Genomic DNA, 18,261 nt, shown 5'->3' with positions numbered 1-18,261 from the left:
TGCATTTGACAGAGAAGATGCTGACAGGGAAATGTAAGAATCTCCAACACCTGTAACAACAAGAAACAATTCACAGTATCTGTCACAGCACTAAAAACTGCCGCAAAAACGATTTTAAGGCTACTACAAATCAACATAAATACTGTGTAAAATATTATGAGCATATGAAGTAAATGCCTCTTTGTGTTTTGGACTGAAAAGAGAGGAGGTCTTTCAGAAAAATCAAGGCTATTATTTACAGAGGGCCGTCATTAAGGGGCTGGCCCAGGATCTCAGGATCAGCATTCCGCACAGCCAGCATCCTGGGCTTTAGCTTTCTGAAGAAAAAAAATAAAAAATCAGGAAGTTCATCTAAATGCAATCTGAAAGTTATGATGGAAAACAGCAAATATCTTACTTGTCTGAGTTTTTCTCTTCTTACCATTAGCTGCCTGTACTTCTTGGCCAGGCTGACATTGGTGCGTCCAGGTTTGAAGGGGTAAGACCACAAAATGGAGTTCCAGGAGAAACCGAAAGTCTTCACTCCGCACAGTAGGTAGTGCACCTCCTCACGGCTGAAGTCTTTCCTCTTCAGTCTCTGAGAATAACAAGACATAAGAAAGGCAGAAGAGATAAAAGTTTAAGTGAAGGTTAGATGAATCTGTCAGATGGACAGGAGTGTGTGTATGATAGGACAAATGACACGTGCACAGTATTCAACATCTATGCCTCTTAGGTGTAGCTCATCCTTTCACGAGCTACATGTCTGCTGCTACACTCCACTTGTGCTAAAAACAACAACAAAACACGGACAAAACACATGGACTAGTGACTAAAGCTCCAGAAATTTAATATTAAATAGCTGAAATAGGAGAAAATGTGTTTGCAAAAACAGTTGTCCATTAGTTTTTCCTATTCAAAATCATCTGCTAAAGATGTGTGACTAAGGTTAATAGACAATACTGGTAATTTGCAATGCAAGAGAGAACCAAATTCTTTCTACCATTTTCTACATACGGAAACGAATGTAGCCAGAGGTTCACTGTGCATGTCAAGCAAAGTTTTAGTTGATTTTCAAAATGCACTGAAATGAAATGAAACCTTTGCCTGCATGCAAAGTACAGGATGTTAGTCTTCATTAATAGCAGCAAACTACACACATCTTGTAGTCCATTTCTCTCCTTTGTGGCGTGGATTAGATTTCACTTTAAATCAGTTTTGCACCTCAGCATTACTGTTTGCAGTGTGCAGGCAATGCAGGAGGAAGATGTGTTAGAGCTAAGTGAGTCAGGAACTGGTCAAACTGAAACTGGCTCTAAATGGGAACTGATTCTCACACCTCATCCCTACTTTTCACTGTACATTTCCTCCTTTTATCCCTCAAATATTTTTCACCACTTCAACACACTGCAGCATACAATCGTGGCATTAAACAGGCAATATAAATAGCAAAAATATTCTTTCAAATCTTACAGTGGAAGAGTGGTCTGTGCTAGTCTTCGGCTCATCATCAAAAGCACGATGTCCAATATTAGTCTCTCTGATTCTCTCTGTATTTAAAACATAAAACAGTTTGCATGTATGTGTGTGTGTGTACTGTATGCCAGAAAAAAAGAGAAGAATGAGAGAACGCCAGGTTTTCACAGCTCATTCGGTGACTCAACAATACATCAACTGGCCCCAGACTTAATATACAGGGATCATTTCTTTCCTCTCTTGACCTACACCTCATTAGAGCAGCAATGCTTCAGCAGTTATGGTTGTACATCTGTACACACGTCTGTAAATAGGGAAAAGAATGGCAGATGAAGGAAAAGTAAGCAAGAGAATAGAAGAAAGGGGACAAAATTAATACAGAAGAAATCATGGAAGAAGAGAAGAGTGGAAAAAACAGCTGAACTGGACAGAGAAAGAATGAAAATATGGACTGCGCAGTGGAAGAAAAAACTACTCAAAGTGTGGACTTGCACAAGTAAGCATTGGAAAAATGCATTTGGCTGAAGAGGTATACACATACAGTAAATCTCAGCATGACAGCACTGAAAGACTGCACTCCACAACAGTGCCTCCGCATCCAACACTAAAAACTGGAAAGCAGGAGGAAAAAAAGTAGCCAGGGGGCAAATATAACCACGAAATATCTAAACATATACTTTCAATGTAAAGTACAGCGAATGAAATTCAAGTAGAGAACATGAAAAATCCTAATGTGTAACAGACTAGAATGCCTCTCCTTTCACTACAGTGTCACTGGCATAACACAAAAGCATCAGAACGCAACATTTCAATCTGTCCCCCTGTTGCTCTGTCACACACATTCACGCAGACCCACAGACACAGACAGACCCACACACACACAGGGTGTTATACAGAGTGTGAAACAGCTTAATACAGCTGTGCTGCTCTGAACCAGCTCTGGCCTGCACTGTGAGAACACTGGCTGCAGTTCAACATTCCTTCTGCTCTTTGGTTTGTCTGCTGCCAAGAACACACTGCGGAGGACAGCTCCCACCACAGGCTCTCAATCATAACATTCACACACACACACACTTAAAGTAATCTACAGCAAATACCTGCATCTGATATCACGTATTTACCGTCAGGAAGATGAGACCTTTTCAGGGGAGTCAAGCCTGGACCTGGGACGAGGATTGATGAGATCAATGCTGGTGAACATGACAAACATGAATGACAACAATAAATGTCATATTGCTGTGATAATGTCACATACATACCAGTCTTGCTGTAAGGGTTCATGTCCTTTGTAGCTCCTCTGTGCAGTGGAGTCAACGTGATGCCTTTGATACGTGGAAGAAGAAGGAGACACCCAAATTACACACCTATAGAACATTGTGCAGGTATGTATGTTAGTTCATTGGCAAACATCAGATAATATCAGGCAAAGGCTTAAAGGAATGAAAATAACTTGTTTAGCTTTCAGGAACAACTTTGTTAGAGAATTTATTGTGATTTGATATTAAGACATCGGTATGTTGCAGGAGCTGTAAAAAATCCTCTTGCTGCATAATTCTTACCATTGTGCTTCTTCCAGTGGTTTTCTGGAAGGGAGCTCTTGCCTTTCCCTATTGCAGTCAGAGAGACCTCTTTCACAGTGGAGTAGAAAACAGACATTTTATGGCAGTGGTCAAATACAATAGTGAGTGCTTCAAACTGATGATTTTAAAGTTAGGAAATAAACAGTTATGAAGTAATGGACTAGGTAAAAAACAGCAACACTGGCATATTGACTGAAACGTTCTCTCATATTTAATCAACTCCAGACAGGATCTCATGTATTAACTGGTAAAGTTTTTACATTTCTGTTGACTGAGGTAATGCACTATGATAAAAGTCGGAGGGGATGTTACAGGTCTCTGTTGTACAATGTAAAACTTGAGCACTCATAAAAGGCCAAAAAACTGTAAACCAAAACTCAGCAGAACGTGTACTCACACGAAAGTGCCGTTAATTGGTAATTGTGAGCAACCGTGGGGAAATACTTTAGAGTGAACATACGGAAGAAAGCACTGAGTTTTAACTGTGAGGAACATATCCATTCCTGTAGCTTCTTGTACTTTCTTTCTTTTCTTGAGTTTGATTATTTATTTTTCCTGGCTGTCCTGTTTGGTGTAAGGTGGCTGTTTTGAATGATGAATTAATTGACCTAATATTCTGTTTTGATGTGACAAAAATCCTTCTGCAGAAAATCAAACAGTAAAGTAACTTTCTAAGTTCTTCAAAAGGTACACAATAAATTTTTCCGTTATGAGCACAACAATCAGTTCTGCTGTTTTTTACAGGAACTATTCATGTGATTGGAATGTAGTTTACACTTTGACCAATCAGACTGTGAGACTCAAACTACACCTTTCAATAACAGGGATTTACTGTGCATTCAAATACTGAAGTCTCTTACTGCTCCAGTTTTTCCAGCTTCGCTGTGGCTCTGCTGCTGTCTCATAGTCTGGGTCTGTCTGCTCCTCAGTGTTGTCTTGGTACTTTGTTCTGAACAGAAGGTTGCAGTGATGAGTCCTGAACTGCTCTGTGGCCTCCTGGAGGGCCTTGTGCATATCACAGCTGTGGTGGCAGGAGCTTTGGAGAGATGCAAAAGTGCGGCTGGTCACCTCCTCAAAAGACAGCACACAACCTAAAGGACAGAAAGAACAGGGATGCAAGCTGTTAGCTTACATATGACAAAAATCCAATGATCAAACTAAATGATCCCTTCAAGTTTTTAAGTATGAATACAATAATGATTATTGTATTAATACATATTTCATAGCTTCCCAAATACACTTGGACACGTAGAGGACAAAAAGAAACACAAAATGTGCTTAAAATAACACATTACGCTGCCACAAACATGTATATGTCTGGAGCTACTTTGTCATTACTCTAAATATTTGCTGCTTTGCTCACCTTGGAAAAGTAATTATGTGGGTAAAAGAAGTGAGAAGTAAGATTCTCTGGAAAACTCTACAGCAAAGACTTCTGGCTGACCCATTCACTAGACTCGCTTGAATTCTCAGAAAACATTTGATGAAACGAGATGGAAAGCCAATCACTGAGGGACGGCATCATGTTCTCCTACCTGCACACCGGACATGAGAGAGTGAGTGCTCTTTCACTGGGATTTGCTCCCTGTTACTCATCTCACAGCTCTGCAACCCTGAAAATAAAAACATATAACTTGAAAAGAACATGTTAAAAAATTATACATCTGCTGAAAACAAAAATTAAAGCAAGAAAAATATTTTCTAACCTTTTTTTTCTTTATAAGCTATGAAGATGTGACCCTTACCCTCTTCATCAGTGCATTTAATTTCCTTTGGTACACTGTGCCTCACTGGTGCTGGGGGCTTAAACAACTGACTAAACATAAAACAAAAACAGAGAAAAAAGTTCTTATGAAAACCATTGTTTCATGTAAGCTCTTCTGATTAAGTACCCTCACTGAGGAAAGCTACTGACTTGTCTGCCGTGTGAAGCTCTCTGCCTCCCCCTTGTGACTGCAGATGGGAAGACATTAGGGCTCTAGTACCTTTGCAAACTGAGCACCGAACATCCCCTCCACAGCTTTTAGCCTTCTCTTCCTGCATACTTAAATTGGAGCCCACGTTCTTCAGTTCACTGTCACTCTCATTCTTGATCATGTCTCTGACAGTATGAAGTTTAATGTTGTTGTCACCCCTTATTTCTACAGATGGTTGGCCTCGGCCTTCAGTTGCTGATGGGTCTGTGTCTACCCGTTCATCCTCAACCTCCAAAAGATGAACACAAGCACAGATCATGAGTCACCATGTTACATACTGATTATACTGTGGCCATATGCATGAATGTATGTCTGACCTTTGTCTGTCTCCTCTCTAGCAAATCAATCCTGTGCAGCAACTCTCTGGCTGAGCTCCTGAACCCTTCCAAGTTTGTAAGAGCCTCCAAATTTTCACCCTCTCCCTGTCTTGCTATTAAACCAGGGACTCCCAAGGACATGGCTTTACAGACAAAGACAAACGAGTCATTAAGAGAGCTCCACATCCTGCCTTCAACCCACGTATTATTGAATCACTTACTCTCTTTATTCATTTCATCACTTTGACTCTCATTGAAGTAAAATAAATCAACTGAACAAATTAAATTGTTTTACGATTTAGAGAGGAAATAAATTTTGATCTTCAGCATTTACTCCATTTAATGCTTTCCATCATTTCTCTTCAATATGCATTATGTTTGGGATTATGGTCAAGGCCTTTAAAACAGTCCATCTAAGATGACAAAACTACAATCATTCAGAACTGTATGAAATAGGTACATTTTGATATAAAAAAAAAAAAGACTGTTTTGACTCACTGGCCTTTTTGCAGGTCTGCAATATGAATGTAGCAGCCTTCCTAACCTCCTCACTTGGACCCTCTGTGAGTAGAGTTATGATAAGAGGCAGGCCTCCACACTGCACCAGCTGGGACTGGTGCTCCTCTACAGGCAGGAAGAAACAAAATACATGGACAGCATAAATCCTTCGGCTGTACTTTCCAGAGAAGGAAGACCGTTGAAGCAGTGGAAACACCGGCTACAGTGTTAAAAAACAGAGTGGAAACACACTCTGACAATACAAGGAATTATCAGACCTAAACAGCACACTACTGTGCAGTCTTACCAGAGGCCTCAGTGCAGTGGCCAAGTGTGATCAAGACAGGGAGCCTGTCCTCAGGGTCCAGGTGTGGGCTAGCCAGCAGGGAGAAGAGGTGCGAAACCAACCCATACTGAGCTAGACCTGAAGCCAGAGCAGCTACAGAGAATAGAAATGGAAAAGGAGATGCTGTGGGTGTTTGAACTAACTGTTAATGGTGTATGTATGTGTGTGAGAGTGATACACACCGTTATCTGTGATACAAGCTGACAGGGTCTTGGATATAGTGACAGAAAGTTGGCAAGACAACAGGCTTGTATCTGCTGCAGAAGCTTGTCGAACCAGTGCAAGGGTGAGAGTATCTAGGCCGCCTGAGGCAGAAAAATTCTCCTGAACACAGGCTGTAAAAACAAAGCGATGATGAACATTTAATGATTTTAGTGTCAGCTTAGATGTTTTACATAAACACTTTAAAAATCACAGGTTTAACACAAGTCATTCTGCTTTGTTCACTTACAGTTGTTGGCAACTGTCATTGCTATGAAGGAACATATGGGCTGAAAAAGCTCAGTGCGTGGCAAAGTAATCTGCTTAAGCCACAGTTCTAAAATGGGAAAGGCTGACACACAAATGCGCTGAGCCTCCTCTGGAAGACAAAAGACAGAAACCTGAGCAAAAACTCTTTTTGTTCTTAGTCCAGATATTAAACTTATTGCAGTTTATCGTGGCTTGACTTGAAAGTAGTTGTTCAGATGCAAGAGCATCAATGTTTTTCATATTAACTGTTCAGTGCAAGCAACAAATATAGACATCATTACCATTTTGTGGATTGTTGACACATCCACAGAGAGCACTAGACACAGATGCCCAAAGCTGGTAGGTCTGAGTAGCATTGGCAGCTCTCAAAGTAGCCTCTGTGGAGAGAGGGAACGTGGTCCTGCAAAAGTATATACTATTAAACTTTTGTCAAACTATAGAAACTTGGAGTGACTCATGTCTGGGCACATAAGATTACAGTGTTTAGTACTGTAACATACTTGAAGAGGTCCAGTAGGATATCCAGGCAGCCACTGGTTTGGGCTAAAGTCTGTCCTGATTCTGCAATAGCACACAGACATATGAGGACTACAAAGGTCTGCACATCAAGCACATCAGTGTTCCTGTAGCTTTAACTCATTATGTCAGTTGAGAGGCCTTAATCTTACTGTTGCTGGAGACCAACACAGACAGCAAATAGACAGACACTCTCTTCTGTGTCAGCGGGATGTCTTCTTTCATCAAACAACCGGCAATGTCTGCAAATGTCTCCTTTCTGCACAGAGAATTCTTGCAATACACTGCCAGGAGGAAATATAAGCAGCGTAGTAAAGCACTCACTTACTTTAAAACAACTTGCACTTGAAATCACCACATTGTACCAACACAGTGATATAATTCACATATGACTGGCTTGTTGAACACCAAAACACACATACATATGCTGCATCTTAATTCAGGAAGGACCGCAGCCTCTGATGCCCACAGCAGGACATGGCAGAAAAGCTACCCCACGCTTGTCCTTTGCAGCTTTTATAGTATCCCACAATGTGTGGTTCATCCCAGGCTTCAACTGCAGCAAAGGACATGTATTTTTGGAGTGCATCCTTCGCAAGATGCGCCCCTGAGCTGGGATTCAGAAACTATTACACACACATGCCTACCATTGGCCTCTGCTAGTGAGCCAAGCGTAAAGAGTGCAGTCTCCTTAACATCTGAATGAACAATGCTGGATTTGGAGAGGTTGTACAGAAATGCCACACCCCCCATTTCTCTCAGCATGTCCACAGTATCCTCTGAAATTATAAAAAAAAAGTAAAGCAGACAGTGGAGAAGTGTCATGTCAAGGTCTTACGCTGAAAATGTGAATGTATCACTGACTTAAAAGATAAGAATGTATATAATGAGCAAGAAAGGAAGTAACAAATCTGACTGATGGGTCTGTAGGAGATGGTTAGGGGATATAGAGATCAGTCATGTCTCTCTCATTGATGGTTTACCTCTCTTTTCACAGATTGAGTTAATGGCGAGAAGAGCTTGTTTCTGCAAATCAGGACATTTCATCTGAAACTTCAGACACTCAAGCAGCAAACTGAGATCTGTCCTTATGGCTGAAAACAGAATGATAAAATCAGCAATGTTACGCACACAGGTAAAACTTATATTTGTAAATATAAAATATTTATATTACAATATAAATATTTGTGTCTGTTACATTAGCTATGTCCATCTACAAATACATACACAAAACGCGCACATCGAGTAAAAATGTCACTTACTATTACGGCTGTTGGTGCAAACCACTGTCTTATCCATTTTACTCTTTAACACTTAATTACTGTGCTGTTTTTTTTTTTTTTTTGTTTGTTTTGTTTTGTTTTAAAGCCGTTAACAATAGTCAACTTAAACTTAAAATGACAAGAGTAAATTCTCTTCTTCCCCACGTCTAGCCAATCCGGCGTTATTTTGTGCTAGTTAACGGCAATGCTATTTTCAGAACAAGCTAGCTAGCTAGCCAGCTAACATGATTGAAAAATTCGAGCTGAAGTTAAATTCCGCAAAACCAGCAGCTCGTTCAGAGTACAGTTTTTCTTGACGCTAATGTCCAAACTTCTGGTTCAGGAGTAGCTATGTCTCACTGAACAAAACTTAGGCTACGTTAAGGCCACAACGCAATATTAGCTAGTTCGCTATTGATTGTCTTTCAAGAATCATCATCGTGACTGGTGGAACGTCGAACTTCACGGTCAGTTACCTTAGAAACAAACGGGGTGTGCCTACTTGCAAATGAAATACTGGCTTCCGGTATTACTAATGCCAGTAAATACTATGGGCCAAGCTTGCATCTGAGAGTTGCCAACTGATAAACTTGAAATATTATGTGTGTGTCTGATTATAAACAATGATCATATAATTAGTTCGATTTTCTACTGTTAGATGTGGGAGAGAAGAGGGCTTTATTCCAGGCCTTGTGTAGAATTAATTACCAAATAACAAACATCCAGAAAACGTGCATTGAGAAAGACTATGAGCAAACAATATTGTGCCTCTGAATATTTGGTCGAGCTCAAGGTGTTTTAAACAAAGATCGTCTATTTAGTTTTCTCCTACATTTTTTCCTGACACTTTCTTCTCCCAAATGCGACTAACAGGGACTACATCAGTGCGTCAGTTGACAACGTCAGACGCTACGGTACGTCCCTGTCATGCGTGGGGTTGGTGTTCGACGAATTGACATTGATTCATTCATAATTCTTCTAAGTTTGTACGTATTTAACTAACTAAATGTTTATTCAGCGTACTTTGGTTTACATATGTGCTATATTACGATGTGTTTGGAAGTTTAGCTCACATATGTTTTGGTATATCGCTAGTCGCTAATACTCTACTGTACTGTGTTACATGTGAGCAGAGCTAGCCAGCTAGCAAGCTAACTACGTTTAATAGCTCAATGTTATGTAGCATGCTTGCACTTAGTAACTCCACAAACATGTCATTTGGAGGTAAGGTTAATGTTAATGTTGCCTTATAGTAGCTTGATCGTGGTGTTCTTTTGAAGCTGGCTAGCTGTCAAAACATCTAGCTTGCCGTCTATTTACTTTATAAGTGACTAATCATACTATTATGTCTTCTCTTCACAACGATCGTGCAGGTATCACCATAACCTTATTTATTTCCTTTTTCATTTGATATAGACGCCAGGGTGATTAAGTGGCAGCCTACCAACAGCGTTGCATTAGAGATGTCTGGACGTTTGTACGCCAGCATCCTTCAAAGAGCTTCAAGCTACACACTGACACTTTGTTCTTCTGCCCCATTCCAGGTTTGTATCCTGGCTGACTTTTTGCTTTGTTTTTCATATGTGTGGTATATGATATTCTAATGATGTCACCGCTCTCTGTTGTTCATACAGTCTCCCCACCTTTTGGCAATTCCCTCTTCTCAGCCTCGGCCAGCCCACCATTGTCACTTCTCATCTTGGGGTACCTTCAGATCACAGCAGCTGTGCTCCAGTTGTGAGGAGACAGGAAATGGGCCTCAAGGTGGGCGACGCCTCTCGACTCGTCAGGATCTAGACTTCCAGCTCAGCCAGGTCCAAATCAACAATATTCTGCGATCTAATGAGCAGGTAATTGATATGATTGTGTCTCTCTGAAGACTGAGGAAGGATCTAAAGTGACATGTCAGATATGAAAACATACAGTAGCCAAGCATGTTTCTTGGGTCGGAGGAGGGGGAGAAGCTTCATGTAGAATAACTTATGTTATGAGTAACCCTTTTGATCTGTGTGTCTGTGTCTCAGACTGTGAGCGTGCCACAGTTTGATGGCAGGGGCCTCAGTGCTGTGAGGAAGTTTGAGAGCAACCAGCTGCCTGCTAACACTCCCAATGAGGACCGTCGCAGTGCAGCCACTTGCTTACAGGTATGCAACTTCTCCCGTCTGTCTGTTCATCTGTCTCCCTACTTTTCCTTCCCCTTGAATCCAATTTTCTTGATCTTCTCCAGTCAAAGGGCATGCTCTTTGGAGTGTTCGACGGCCACGGGGGCTGGGCGTGTGCACAGGCTGTCAGTGAGCGGCTGCTGTACTACACTGCAGTTGCAATGATGTCAAAGCAGAGCCTGGAGGAGCTTGAGAACTGCATGGAGAATGACCAACCTGTTCCTCCCATCTTGCAGTGGTACAAACACCACGCAGATTTTAACTATCGTGAATCTGCTTCACTCTACATTGACCACCTCAGAGTCTTCTGGCAAGAATTACTGGACAGTGAGGAACATGGTGAAGGCATGAGGTGAGAGAGCATGCATGTCCAAATGCGAACAAGTCTGTATAAACATTTATGTCTGTGTGTGATTGTTTTTTTCCCTTTTTTCTTTTAGTCCTCCTGATGCGCTGGATTTTGCTTTCAAACGGCTTGATGCTGACATCTCTCTGGAGGCTCAAGTCCCTTTTTCCAGTGACCTGATGAAAAGCACAGCCATCCAGGTAATAAGATAGACCTTTATTGCTTCATTGTATTCATGGTCACACTATGTTTATATTCTGGTACCACTATCTGTCCAGGTTGCATTTGCCGGCTGCACTGCCTGTGTGGCTCATGTTGGCACAGATGGGATCCACGTTGCGAATGCTGGTGACTGCCGAGTGGTGTTGGGGGTGCAGGAGGAGGACGGGTCATGGAGCGCTTTGCCCCTTTCTCAGGACCACAACTCACAGAACCAGGCAGAGGTGGAGCGTATCAAGGCCCAGCACCCACCCTCGGAGAAGGACACAGTGGTCACAGATGACAGGCTGCTTGGGGTGAGAGTTCTTCATGGTATAATGCCAACAGGCAGCGCACAATGAGTTGACTGTTGAATTCAGTGAATGAGTCCTGGTCCTAAACTTTTATCGTGTTGTCAGGTTCTGATGCCCCTGCGTGCGTTTGGCGACGTAAGATTTAAGTGGAGCCATGAGTTGCAGCAAAGCATTTTAAGCAACCTGGAATCTGGAGTGGACCTGGACTCTCTCAACCTGTACCAGTACACTCCACCTAACTACCTAACTCCGCCTTATCTGGACGTGGTGCCCGAGATAACCTATCACAAGCTGAGACCTCAGGACCGCTTCCTGATCCTCGGCACCGATGGTCTGTGGGATGAACTTGGGAACGAGGAGGCTGTGCGACTCGTTGGAGAGCACCTGAGTGGGATTCACCTACAGGTTTGCGCGTGTGGACTCAAAGTGACATGCATTGTTATTTGCCTGTTTCACAGTTGTAATTTTCCTTTGTTTTTATCCCGTAAATTTGCCTGTAAAAATGGTTCTTTCTTTTTTCCAGGCTCCAGTCTCTCCCTCTGAGAGACAACTGAAATTGGGTCAGATGCATGAACTCTTGCTAAAACGCCAGGCCCGTGCCTCCCCCGCTTTAGACACCAACGCTGCCACGCACCTTATCAGACATGCTCTCGGCTCTGGGGAGTATGGAGAACTCTGCCAGGAGAGACTGGCATCTATGCTTGCTTTGCCAGAGGACCTGGCTCGAATGTACAGGGACGATATCACAGCTACTGTGGTGTATCTGAACTCTGACCTGGCCAGGACTCACCGCAGCTAACAGGAGGTTTATCACAATGCTGGACAGAGAAAATCAAAACATTCAGCTCCGTCCAGATCCAGACCATAGCCAGCATCAATTTCTGGATGTTTTTGGAAAAAGTTACCTGTTACATAAATTGATTTAGAAATATTTTTGAAATGAACAGTTTTCATTGTTATATAATGCACAAGTACTTTAAACAATACTCATCTGTGCAGTTAGCATATTCAGAAGTGTAGCATAAACCAGGTCAAAATACAGATTTTTAAAGTAAAAGTAAAGCTTTTACTCTTTCATGTATTCATATTGGATGTTTTATAGACCTCACCTGAATTGTATGTTTCTATTTTTCTGGCACAGTTGCTTTGAACAATCCATCCGTGACATTTCTTTCTGTTTACTTGACTGTTTTTCTCTAAAGTATACTTTTAATTTTGAGTAAATGTCTTCAGTGTGATTGTTACGTGTATTTAAGATGACACTCCACTCGCTGGAGGTGTAGATGCTTCAAATTAAACAACTGAGAAATTATTTTGTTTTGTTTTGTTCGTGTGTTTTATTAATCACTGAGACAGCTGGATTAATGAAATGAAATAGAGAGTTTGACATCCAAAGCTGTGTGGGAAGAAGAGTTTTCAAAACAAATCCTGCTAACATATTATTTGCTGAGTGTCATGGGAGCCAATCTGATCCTCAAGTGTTATGTAAACACTCCCTTTTGGCCAGTTAGGAGAGTGTTGTCAAAGGTGGAAGTGCATAAACACACCTGCATGTCTGACAGTGCCTGAGGTCACCTCTAAACTTCTTTGTTTTTCACCAACCTTTGACTGAAAAAATCAAACTGCTCAGCATCATTAGAAGCCAAGTAAAGCACATGATTACTGCAGCCACAGGCAGTTAAAATACCAGATAGTGAGTCTGGAAGATGATCTATATATTGGACTGAATGGGGAACTCTGAAGGTGAAAAACTCTCAAGAAGGACGGTTAGTAAATGCCACCAACTTGGCGAGCTGCCATTGGAACAAAGCAGCAGATCCAGTCCAGGCGGTCAGAACGGTGACAGCGGAGGACAGATCTACAGGTTTCTATAATGAAGGAAATGATGGGGCGCAGCAGGACTTTGAGGGTGCTGTTTTTGCTGTGCCAGGTTCAGGTGAGTGTTCAAAATTGTGGTAGAGTAATAAGGTAAGTTTGTTTTTTTTATTCACTACACTACAACTTGTTAATTCCTCCCACAGTCTGCAAACTGTCTTTATTGCTTAGCCCACCTGTATATCATTTAATACTGATAATGTGTGTTAATCAGCTTTTGTCTTTCACTGCATTTTTTTTTTGTCATAATTTATTGCTTTTATCGTGAACAACTCTTACTTACTGTTTTTCTTTTCTGACAAGTAAAACATTTAATATGTGTTTATATTGAAGTGCTCTCTTTTGAAAAATGCAGTACAAAAAAATGATTATTTTCTATTATTATTATATTTAGTTCTTGAATATGAAACATGCACTTACCTACACCCAAAAAATATTGCACTCCCATTGCATGAAATTAAGTATTATTGCTTAAAGATTGAATTTTTTGAACTGGGTGATATCTGAATAATGTTTGTTCCTCAGTTTCTAGCCTTTCTGGCTGAAGCAGAAATTCAACCATGCTGCTTGAATGACAATTGTTCAAATAATGCTCCAAGAAGCAAAAATTCAGAGGTAATTTTGTATTCTTAAACTTGATTTATCAATGCAATTGTTACATTTGACCTGACATGGTGAGCCCTGATTCAAACAGAACAGCTCGGACACGGGCCTCGAGCAGCGCGCCACCATTGAGCTTCCACGCTTGTCTGGCAGTTTGAGACGGATGAAGAGGGAGTGGGTTATTCCAGCAGTTAACTTTCCAGAGAATGACAGGGGTCCATACCCCAAATACATGGTGAAGGTAACCACAGTCATATCAAACAAATTCAACAATTTTGAATACATTTTCAATAAATGTATTTGCTGTGACTGAAGCCAACTTGACTGATATATCTGTATTATTGTACTTTAGATCAAGTCAAGCAATCAGGAAAGGGTGGCGATAACCTACAAGATCAGTGGCCCGGGGGCTGATCAGCCCCCAGAGGGTCTTTTTACTGTTGATCGGCGATCTGGGGTGCTGTATGTGACCCAGTCACTTGACAGGGAGAAAACAGCGAAGTACAGAGTGAGCTGAGAAAAAGAAACATGTTGCTTTTTACACTTAAACTTTATTGCTGTGTCTTCATCCTGACAATAGCACAATAAGAGTAAGAATATATGTGGTGTGTGTTACAGCTGTTGGCCCATGCACTGAATGATGGCATTAAGGCAGAGGAGCCCATGGAGCTCATCATCAACGTCATCGACCAGAACGACAACGCTCCAGAATTCACTCAGAACCCTTTTTACGGTGGAGTGAGTGAAAGCGCTGAGATTGGTGAGACAAAGACTCAGAAAACGTAACCTCCTAAAAATCTTAATTTCAAGCGCTAACATTGACTGTTATTGTATTCTTCAACAGGTGACTCCATCATAAAGGTAACAGCAGTGGATAAAGATGACCCGCACACAAACAATGCCATTATCAGGTATAGGATAAAGGCTCAGGTGCCTCAAAATCCCAAAGAGGACATGTTTGCCATCAACCCAGTGAGCGGAGCGATCACTGTGATTGCAGCTGGACTGGACAGAGAGGTAATATACAACACGGCTCTTCTCTTTCTAAGACGTTCTCCTTCCTCATTTCCATTGTAACCCACCTCCCTGTGTTAGATTCAGCCAGAGTACAAGCTGACCATTGAAGCTGCTGATATGGAAGGGGAGGGGCTGACGGCCACCTGCACTGTTATCATTAGTGTTACTGACAGCAATGACAATGCCCCGCTGTTCACCACCACATTTGTGAGTTAGAAAAGCACAAATACTTCATAATAATGTAGAAATAAATTGAATCTGTAACTGCATTCAGCCAAGGTTCTTGCTTTTTTTTTCCCAGATATCCACATCAGTCCCTGAGAATGAGGCTGGAGTGGAGGTAATAAGACTAAAGGCCACTGACAAGGATCAGTTACGGTCACCAAATGCAAACACCAAATACTCAATAATCAAAGGCAACGAGGGCGGAGACTTCAACATCACCACAGGCGCCAATAAAATGGAGGGAATCCTCAAAACAGCCAAGGTCGGGAAACATCTGTCCTTTTTCTTCATGCTTTTGTGCAGACATGTGGAGTATGTCACATTTCTTTCCTTGCTCTCATCTCCTCCAAGGAGCTGGATTTTGAGACGACTCCTGCCTTCACTCTGCTGGTGGTGGTGACCAATGAGGTGCCATTTACTGGACCCGTGTCAACGTCGACGGCCACGGTCACTGTAGATGTCCTGGACAAGAACGAGCCTCCTGTTTTCCATCCAGCAGAGATCCATGTAAGCATCTCAGAAGATGCAAAAGTAAGGAGTTCTGTGGCCGGCCTCAGAGCTCTGGACCCAGACACAGCCAGGAAACAGAGCGTTAGGTAATAATAACACATACATACACGCTATGGCCACAGCATGTATTCTGTGTGAGTTATAATGTTTGTTTCTCTTGCTTTCAGATATGAAATACACAATGACACCTTCAGGTGGCTGAGTATCGGCAAAGACACAGGATCAGTCAAAGTTAAAAGCAGCATGGACAGAGAATCACACTACATCAAAGACAGCAAATACACAGTCCTAGTTTTGGCTTACGACAATGGTAAATGTATTCTTTTGGTCTTACCTGACAACACTGTCACAGTCTTCTTTCCCGTTTACCTGCCTGAACAATAAGTCCTTGTCTGTTTATTCCTCTAGATACTGTCCCAGCTACAGGGACAGGCACTCTGGTTGTCAGTCTATTAGATGTGAATGACCATCGTCCTGTGATCAAGCAGAGGAAAGCCAGTCTATGTAACAGCGACCCTTCCCCTGCACTGCTTGATATAGTGGACCTTGACGGACCAGGTCACGCTGGACCGTTCACTGTGGAGCTTCAAGCAGAGCACAGGATCAACTGGACTATTAGCACCCATTCCACAAGTAAGAGTACACGGGCTGTGACAAAATGCAGTCATTTAAATGACAGCTACGACAGATATTGACTCAAGTCACTTCTCAAGTGTTAATCCTGCATTTTTTTCCACCTTGTAGGCAACGTGGCAGCCCTGGCCCCAAAAAGGGAGTTGTTGCCTGGGGAGTATTATGTGCTGATGCGTATCTATGATGTTGGCATGCTCTACCAAGACAGCACTCTGGAAGTAGAAGTGTGCCAGTGTCAAGGGGCTGTCTCTGCCTGCTTCATCCCCCGTTCCGCCCCACGTCTCCTCAGTCCTTCTGTAGCGACCTCGGTTCTGGGAGCAATTTTCGGTGTCCTGTGTATGTAGCAGGCCTTTCCCATTCACCCGATGTCATACATTTGTTTTGGGTCACTTGCTCTGTCCTTAATTGCTCCGTTATTTCTATTGTTTGCAGTACTGCTCTTGCTGCTGCTGTTGTTGCTGAGATGGAGGAAGAGGAGGTCAGAGAAGGATGGCCCTCTTCTTGAAGACGTACCCAGAGAAAACATCTTCTGCTACAATGAGGAGGGAGGAGGAGAGGAGGACCAGGTGGGAGTAGGAGGTTTTAAAGCAGTTGTTATTTGGATAACATTGGGTTATAGAAATATTCTGTCTAAAAGTAACAGGTGTCAAAGTCCAAGTACAGATAGGCAAGTGACATAAAATCATGCTAAAGTCAAGACATGACGGCTCTATATTTCATGTCAGAATTGTTTCAGAGGGATATTAGTCAATGACTGAAGGTTTCCTCTTTTTCCTTTAGGAGTTTGACCTGAGCCAGCTCCACAGAGGGCTTGATAACCGTCCTGAAGTATTCTGCACTGAAGTGTTTCCTGCTGCCCAGAGCTGCCCGAGCTATCGCCTCCAACTCCATGCCAACGAAGAGATCTGCAAATTCCTTGAAGATGTAAGTGATGTTAAAATTTATGTATTAGACCGACCTGCATAACATGTTTGCAAGAATATTTTTTTAATATAAGTGTAAGTGTAAGTTTGTGAGTGTCATAACTCTGTTTCCTTGGTTCCCCTGTAGAACCTGCATGCTGCCGACAGTGACCCCACAGCTCCTCCTTATGACTGTCTCCTGGTGTTTGACTATGAGGGTGTTGGCTCAGACGCGGGTTCTCTCAGTTCCATCAGCTCCTCAGGCTCGGATGAGGAGGAGGGCTTTCAGAGCCTCGGTCTCTGGGGGCCGCGCTTCAGCAGGTTGGCTGACCTGTACACAGGTGGGATAGAGGACGATGACACAGAAACACTGCCAGGGAAAACAGAATGGGTCTGACATGCCCATGTGTATTTATAGATCCTCTATGTTTATGTCCATCTGCCCAAGGTCCTCAGAGTGCTGCGTGACCTCTTTCTGCTGCTGTCTGTGGCTGTTACTGGGTTACTGTCTAAGGGAGATGCTTGTGCTCTCTTCATGTGTCCATCTTATCTTTCCTGCCTTGTTATTTGCATCTTGTTGCTGGAATCTACAAGTAAACAACGACATTAACAAGCTAAATGACATATTGCTCTTCTTCTACATATATAAATGAGATGCTGATCCTGTATACCGTACCTTTAAATGTGAATAGTCTCAATTGCAATCCAGTTTTTTTATGTGCTTTTATATGATGCCTTTGCTCTTTATTATGTTCCTCGTAACATCTTATTGTTATTGTGTTTTTAACATTACATTGTGGTCCCTTTCATTTTTGTTGTTGTCATTTTATTTGATTATTAAAAACTGTTTGAGTGTGTGTTTAAATTTTGCCTCACAAATAAAATCTGTTCTTGCTTGTAAACTTGGTGAAGTGGAAGTAAGTGTTTGCAAGTAAGTAGACACTGCCTTCAGGCTGATAAGCTTCAGTGCTAATGATGTCCCTGAGTCACTTCACCAAGAGTGGACTTTAAACATACATTATCATCCAACTCAAGTGAACTTTGACCCTCTGGAT

At 42.1% G+C, this 18,261-nt stretch overlaps 3 protein-coding genes across 3 annotated transcripts; 2 read left to right on the top strand and 1 right to left on the bottom strand.

Annotated features, from left to right (window-relative positions):
• Window positions 1-235: 235 nt before the first annotated feature.
• terb1 (telomere repeat binding bouquet formation protein 1) lies at window positions 236-8,458 on the bottom strand. The gene is made up of 21 exons (XM_070972939.1): window positions 8,422-8,458; window positions 8,143-8,253; window positions 7,807-7,938; window positions 7,312-7,443; window positions 7,144-7,204; window positions 6,925-7,043; window positions 6,624-6,752; window positions 6,355-6,507; window positions 6,134-6,265; window positions 5,827-5,952; window positions 5,329-5,471; window positions 4,951-5,240; window positions 4,781-4,851; window positions 4,571-4,648; window positions 3,896-4,126; window positions 3,015-3,083; window positions 2,715-2,777; window positions 2,577-2,618; window positions 1,453-1,529; window positions 384-577; window positions 236-302 (listed from the first exon to the last, which is right to left on the bottom strand). Exons 1-21 carry the CDS (start codon window positions 8,456-8,458, stop codon window positions 236-238), a joined length of 2,457 nt encoding a protein of 818 aa, XP_070829040.1.
• Window positions 8,459-9,319: 861 nt separating this feature from the next.
• Window positions 9,320-12,752, top strand: pdp2 (putative pyruvate dehydrogenase phosphatase isoenzyme 2). The gene is made up of 9 exons (XM_070972092.1): window positions 9,320-9,407; window positions 9,838-9,965; window positions 10,056-10,271; window positions 10,446-10,565; window positions 10,649-10,935; window positions 11,024-11,129; window positions 11,208-11,444; window positions 11,547-11,846; window positions 11,965-12,752. Exons 2-9 carry the CDS (start codon window positions 9,885-9,887, stop codon window positions 12,238-12,240), a joined length of 1,623 nt encoding a protein of 540 aa, XP_070828193.1. The 5' UTR covers window positions 9,320-9,407; window positions 9,838-9,884; the 3' UTR covers window positions 12,241-12,752.
• Window positions 12,753-13,127: 375 nt separating this feature from the next.
• On the top strand, window positions 13,128-17,873 carry LOC139337648 (B-cadherin). Its single transcript, XM_070972338.1, has 15 exons — window positions 13,128-13,377; window positions 13,842-13,931; window positions 14,011-14,160; window positions 14,272-14,427; window positions 14,538-14,679; window positions 14,764-14,936; window positions 15,015-15,143; window positions 15,238-15,423; window positions 15,513-15,757; window positions 15,839-15,981; window positions 16,080-16,304; window positions 16,416-16,640; window positions 16,737-16,870; window positions 17,085-17,228; window positions 17,355-17,873. The coding sequence occupies exons 1-15, from the start codon at window positions 13,315-13,317 to the stop codon at window positions 17,601-17,603; spliced, it is 2,454 nt and encodes an 817-aa protein (XP_070828439.1). The 5' UTR covers window positions 13,128-13,314; the 3' UTR covers window positions 17,604-17,873.
• Window positions 17,874-18,261: the final 388 nt, after the last annotated feature.

Source organism: Chaetodon trifascialis, chromosome 10 (assembly GCF_039877785.1).
Source record: "Chaetodon trifascialis isolate fChaTrf1 chromosome 10, fChaTrf1.hap1, whole genome shotgun sequence".
NCBI lineage: Eukaryota > Metazoa > Chordata > Actinopteri > Chaetodontiformes > Chaetodontidae > Chaetodon > Chaetodon trifascialis.
The sequence above is the reverse complement of the archived record's forward strand: the minus strand, read 5'-3'. Positions and strand labels throughout refer to the sequence as shown.